This window comes from Barbatula barbatula, assembly GCF_947034865.1.
Source record: "Barbatula barbatula genome assembly, chromosome: 12".
Classification (NCBI taxonomy): Eukaryota; Metazoa; Chordata; class Actinopteri; order Cypriniformes; family Nemacheilidae; genus Barbatula; species Barbatula barbatula.
This window is the reverse complement of record NC_136775.1, coordinates 3,581,457-3,587,752: the sequence shown is the minus strand read 5'-3', so window position 1 is coordinate 3,587,752 and position 6,296 is coordinate 3,581,457. Positions and strand designations below refer to the sequence as shown.

At 35.3% G+C, this 6,296-nt stretch overlaps 1 protein-coding gene across 2 annotated transcripts; it reads left to right on the top strand.

The window, feature by feature from the left end:
- The first annotated feature begins 1,003 nt into the window (after positions 1-1,003).
- On the top strand, positions 1,004-5,365 carry upk1a (uroplakin 1a). Of its 2 annotated transcripts, none has more exons than XM_079469657.1 (8): positions 1,004-1,162; positions 1,835-1,938; positions 2,035-2,235; positions 2,375-2,449; positions 2,567-2,674; positions 3,563-3,736; positions 3,821-3,904; positions 4,017-5,365. In XM_079469657.1, exons 2-8 carry the CDS (start codon positions 1,876-1,878, stop codon positions 4,062-4,064), a joined length of 753 nt encoding a protein of 250 aa, XP_079325783.1. In that variant the 5' UTR covers positions 1,004-1,162; positions 1,835-1,875; the 3' UTR covers positions 4,065-5,365. The 2 variants fall into 2 exon arrangements, with proteins under 2 accessions (XP_079325783.1, XP_079325784.1); XM_079469658.1 differs by having other exon boundaries at positions 1,007-1,196.
- Positions 5,366-6,296: the final 931 nt, after the last annotated feature.

Genomic DNA, 6,296 nt, shown 5'->3' with positions numbered 1-6,296 from the left:
CATTGTATGAACACCAAACCACTGAGACATTTCTCAAGAGATCTTCTTTTGTATTACACTGCAGAAAAGTCATACAGGTTTTAAATAATATGAGGGTGAATAGATTTCCCTTTAAGAGGTCTTTACCACAAAAACTTTATTCAAAGCGGCAAGGTATTCATTTTTTATCAACGTGTGCCATTCCACAACCTTTGTGCTGCTTTAAGCAATGCTCCACCAACTGAGCTACAGGAAAACTGTATATCAATTTATACAACAGTCTTGTATTTTAGGAAAATTGTGAAAACATCTTTGCCTGTGTAAGCCTGTAAGTTGGTGCCACGGTGCTGAGTTTTTTCAGGTGATGCAAGGCCACTGCTATGCTGTTGTCAGTGTGTTATGGGAGGATGCTTATAGGCCAAAGTCAATAAAAGCCAACACCTTAATAGTTTTATACTAGTCACGAGTCAAAACTTGTCCCTCCTGTTCACTTTTACTCCAGTCCGGCTGGATAGAAAGGTGACAACACATCTCTTCTTAATAAGCTGCATAGCGCAAATAAGCCTAATGACATGATGATAAATACTTTTTTAGAAGATTTTAGAAGAAAATGTTAGTCTAGTTACTGTAGCTCAATTGGTTGAGGAAGGTAACAGGTTTGAACACAAGGGACATCAAATACTAATAAAATGCATAGACTGGATGTACTATGAATAGATATGCTGAAATGTAAACTCTTAATATAAGCAATGGTGATGTACATCCAATTAAGAAGAAAACGAAAAATAAAAAGCACATTATTTTCTGATATGATGTCATTTACATTTAGGCATTTGGCAGAATGCCAACATGTCTTATAATTGCATATCCAGCAGAGGTCAGCATCTCTCACTAGGCTCTAAAGTAAATTCTAATAACAATTCAAATATTTGTTTTGCAAACACTCAGTTTATCCAGCAACATAGTTTAAGGGACACTCCTTGTCACAGTCACTTTCATAAAATGTTATAATTGAAAGCTCGCGGACAGATAAACAGGAGTGTTGCCCATCCCAGTTCATGAGATACTGAGAAGAAAACAATGGGTGACAAACAGGTTTGACGTCACGAAAATGTCCACAAAATGAAATGAAGCGAGTCGTACTAAGTAGAAGGAAAACAGGTGCACTCTGAGACTGGACCAGGTGGGTCTCGCAGCATTGAACTCTTTGCTTATTTGTATGTATTTGTCTTTATATGCAAATTAGATTAGGTATTTGAATAATGTGTTGAGACTTAAACTTTGATTTGAACCTGTTTTATATTAAAATAGTGTTGAAAATGTTGTACCATGCAATATTTATACATAGCATTTACTCCATTTAATTGTAGTGTACTATAGTAAATTACAATAATTTTCAATTTGGGTTATTATATTATATATGATTCTGTAGTATTAACTTTAGTGAATTGATGAAATGTGGTCATCACTGCGGTGAACTTTCATATTTAATATTTACTGTTTAAAGTTTCAAAAATATAATTGACTGAAAATACTTTCACAAATCTAATCAAAATTATTTTTATTGTGTTTTATTGTGTTAGTAAGCTGTTGTTTTTGTTATTATGGCTTAAATCAAAACAAACCAACTGCAGTCAGATATTAATTGGAATGCACAATAAAACTGAGTTATGTCATTTTGGATATTTCGACATTTATTAGTGAGAACATTATAAGCAAAATTTTGATTCTGCAGTAAAGTTGACGTTTGCTTGTTTTCATTGTATAAATTGAGAGTGAAAACGGGTTTGAAGCTTCTCTTAGAATATTGTTTAATGTTGAATGTCTATTCTCACCATTATTTGATGTTTTTTAGGAGATTCTTCTAAGGGCCAGACACAGAAACACACAACAGCCATGGCATCAGGAGGCATCGCGACTTTAATGTATTTACTTATCGCCTTAAATATACTGGCTGCGGTAAGTCTGACAAAAAAACCTAAATTTTTTATTGTTCAATGACATTGACAGATTTTTTATTTGTGGTTTTCGATGTGGTTACCTCACTCTTTTTAGGCAGCAAGCCTGGCGTTATTTGCTGTTGCCATTTGGGTGGCGGTGGATGCAAACAAACTCTACGCCATATCTGCCGTGTCAGGGAAAGATGATATCTTTGCGGGTGCCTGGATTGCCATCTTCACAGGCTTCGCCTTCTTCCTCACATGCTTGTTTGGCATCTATGCTGCCTTGAAAAGAAGCCGTCGTCTCATGCTGGTGGTGAGTTTCCATGCTGGAGCACAATGATGAAGATCTGCTATAGATGTAATTGTATATTAATGCATTAGAAATAAGTGTAAAGGAACAGATTCTAGATTTTACCAGTTGAACTAACTCTTCCGATTGTCATCTTCCACAGTACCTTTTCTTAATGTTCATCATCTTTTTATTTGAATGTGCATCGGCCATCACAGCAGCAACCAACCGAGATTATGTAAGTAGACACCCAGCCCTCCTGTGCCAAAAGTGAACACTGGGTTCATTTATCATATTCATACAAAATGAAATGAAATAATAGTCTGAAAAAGTGTCTCTCTTTCCTCTTTCACAGCTGGTTGGAAACAGTAACCTGGTGAAGAAACAGATGCTGCAGTACTACGCCGATGACAGTAGCAAAGGGAAGCAGATTACAGACACATGGAACAGAGTTATGCAAGAGGTGAGCGGAAAACTCCCTGGAATCCAGAAAGATCTTAAACTTGTTCAGACGAACAAGTTTGGCACATTCCAAACCACATAGGTGTACATTTGCATTTATGCATTTGGCAGATACTTTTATCCAAAGCGACTTACATTGCATCATCCTATACGTTTGTCCCTTAGTATATACCCTGGGATCGAACCCACGACCTTGGCGTTGTTAACACCATGCTCTTATAGTGTGACTAAAGCTTTACTGTCGGAAAAAAGGTACAAAAGCTGTCACTCGGGCGGTACGGTTTCAAAACGTACACTTTTGCACCTAAAAAGTTCATATTAATACTGTAATATGGGTATCAAATGTGTACATCATCGCTGTCTTGAAAATCAAAATGTCAAATTAAATTTTTTGCAGGAAATGGAAAATAACACTATGTTTAAACAATTAAATACCGTGTTGTCAAAGTTGACAAACATTTTTGAATACCTCAAAACCTAGTGACAAACATAAAGGGTGACTAATGATAATGATTCATGGCATAAACTAAAAATAAGGTCTCTAAAGGACAGCAGTGATTCATACGTAAAAGGTACAAAAGAGGTGCTTTTAAAGGGGAACCGTCCTAAGAGATTGTATATTTTTCCTGACAGTGTAATACAGAGACAGAAAACTGGCAAAAGTTATTTTCATAAATATGAAAGAATATCCTCTTGACTTTAACTGTATACACAAAATATGTAATAACATAAACAGCTGATGCATTGTTTTATTTTGTAACTTATATTTAGTCCATAGGCTGAAATGCTGCACATAAATAAAAAATGCAACAACACCACATTTCAATTTATTATTAATATTTGGAATTGAGATTTCTTCCATTGAATTAACCAAATCTTCCATCTGTAGGACAAGTGCTGTGGTGCAGATGGCCCAACAGACTGGTTAACATTTAACTCTACATACAAAGCAATTTATCCCGGTTCATACCCCTGGCCTTCAAACTGCTGCGAGAAGTTGAGCAACGCCGAGGTGAAAGATCCAATCGGTTGTAATGACGGTGGCAGCACTTTGTTTAGAAAGGTATGATGAAAAAATGTCATTTTTAGTTTGCAAAGACACATCTACAGTATGATTATTCATTACGGTTCTCGTGTCTTTCTTTAGGGTTGCTTCCAGTACATTGAAAGTGTTTTAAGTCGCTACACGTGGGCCATAAGCTGGTATGGATTTGCGGTTCTCATGCTTGTGGTAAGTCACATCATCTGCTGCTTTCTCAATGGAACATTAACACAACTGTATTTAAATATACAAATACAACCAGAGTTAGATGCTGACTCTTTTATGCACATTTATGTTGCAGTTTTTTATGCTTTTGCTCGCCATGGTCTACTACATACAGTTGGATTAATGGTGCAGACTCAAACCTACTTCACAGCCGCTTACACTACAGGAAAAGAAATGCACCGTGTTTCAGATTGCACAATGGTAACATCATAAGAGGTGCAGTTCTTTATGTTTAACTGTGGCATTAGGATAAATCCTCAAGCTATTTGAAGACCATTTCTCAAGTTATTATTCATATTGTTTTATGATCTCATATTCGTTTAGATTATGTGAAATATTTGCTCTTTTATAAATTCATGGCACACCACTAGATGTGATTACAATACTAATGGAGTTCTACGATGGATTAACGTCAATGTTGATTTCTAAATAAAATCATTTTCAACCTTATATGCCTTATATAAAAAACGAATATTTGGTTTATTCGTTAAATTGGTTATTCTCCTCATTAATTCGATAGGGTACAACTAGTTGAATTTAATACATTTTCTTAAGTAAATAAAAAATCGAAGGAAAGTTAAATAATAAAAACAATTTGTGTAGTTGTTGTTGTGTAGAACCCCAAAAATGCAAAAGTATTTGATATAACTTTACACAAACCTGAAAGTTTAGGTATTACAGTCGACGTTTTAAATTGTGACTTGTTAAAAACTTTAAAGGTTAAAATGGTTATATAAAGCATCAGAAATATATCACCGCTGTCCTTCCAAAACTTCAGATGTCCAGATTTGATGTTTTGCAGGAAAGGGAAAAAACACTGTACTCTTTTATAAATAAACACTTTTTTAATATGCTTAATTGGTTAGATATTTGCAAAACCCAATAACAAACATGAAAGGTAAATAATAATAAATATTAATCACAAAATATGGACATATGACGTTTCAGAAGGACAGCAGCCATAAACTGAAATATATACAGAATTTACTGAATGTTATGGATTACATGAAATCATTAAAATATTATTTTATTTAAATCTTTATAAATCAAATGAGTTTTTCTCAATTTATACCGCAGTCTGAACGCATACCATTGAAGCTTAAGATTTAATCTTTGAAACACTTACAAAGGCCAATGAACAAGACATTTGTTTTGTGAGATTCTTTGCTGTACACTTGTTGACTTTGTTTCTGATGTTTAACAGTGTTCAGTGCTACTGACTGATACGGTGTATTCACTGGAATTTAAAAATACAAAAAAATAAAATCACACCTCACACGGTGTCATGCAAGAACACGAATGCCCTTGGAAATGAACAATCAATCAATCAATCACAGCGAGATAATCTCTCTACACCCATGAACGCCCAACAAACTCATAATGATGCATGTTACAGCAATAAACGGTGAAGAGCATGTTACTCTGCATATGTCTGCTTGAATTTATTCTTAACTGGGAGTGTCGCCTGATACTGAGACTGGTATAGCAGGATATATTCATCCAGGAAACATATCATCGAGGAAACCTCTCACATATTACCGCCAGCAAAGAAAGGTTGCCGCCTCAGCGGGTGGAGACTGTGTGGCAATCCGGCCAGCCCTGTGAATTCTTATAAACTCTAAATAATAACTTAGTTCTCTATTGAGAACTATTAAAGGGACTGTTCACCCAAAAGCGAAAACAAGATATTTTAAAGAAATGTTGGTAACCGAACAGCGGTGGTACCTATTGACTTGCATTGGTTTTGTGTCCATAACAGTGAATTGGTACCACAGTTGTTACCAACGTTCTTTCAAACATGACCAGAGGGTGAGTAAATGATGTTTATTTTGGATGAACTATCCCTTTAACAAGCATCCACTTCAAGGTCACGTTTGGACAATTGTTTCTTTAGAACATGTCATTTAAATGATTATTTGATAATCCTGTACTAATGATCATGTATGTTGTGCACTTTATAACTTGCAAATGAAAGAAAATCAGCTTAAAGGCAAAGCGTGTTCGCCAAATGAGCAAAAAGGTTCTACTATCCGCACCAGCAAAACACACAAGTCAATGATTTTAAAACACTGTCACCTTCAAAACGACTTACACACATTTGACTTTTAAGCATCATTAAAGTATTAGTTCATTAGTTCAGCCTCATGTCATTTCAAACCTGTATGACAATGGCAGTACCCATTCTCTTCTATCGCACAAACACAAAACCAACATACTGTGTCAATGTGTACCGCCATTGTTCGGTAACCAACATTCTTCAAAACATCTTGTTCTGTGTTCTGCAGAAGAAAGTCATAAGGTTTTGAATGAAACAAGGGTGAATGAATGATGCCAGACGTTTTTCACAAATGAAATG

Excerpts from the sequence above, each read along its gene's own strand:
- upk1a (XM_079469657.1), top strand. The coding sequence starts at position 1,876 with ATGGCATCAGGAGGCATCGCGACTTTAATGTATTTACTTATCGCCTTA. Across the intron at positions 2,236-2,374 it reads GCCGTCGTCTCATGCTGGTG|TACCTTTTCTTAATGTTCAT; the intron begins GTGAGTTTCCAT and ends CATCTTCCACAG. Across the intron at positions 3,905-4,016 it reads TTGCGGTTCTCATGCTTGTG|TTTTTTATGCTTTTGCTCGC; the intron begins GTAAGTCACATC and ends TTTATGTTGCAG.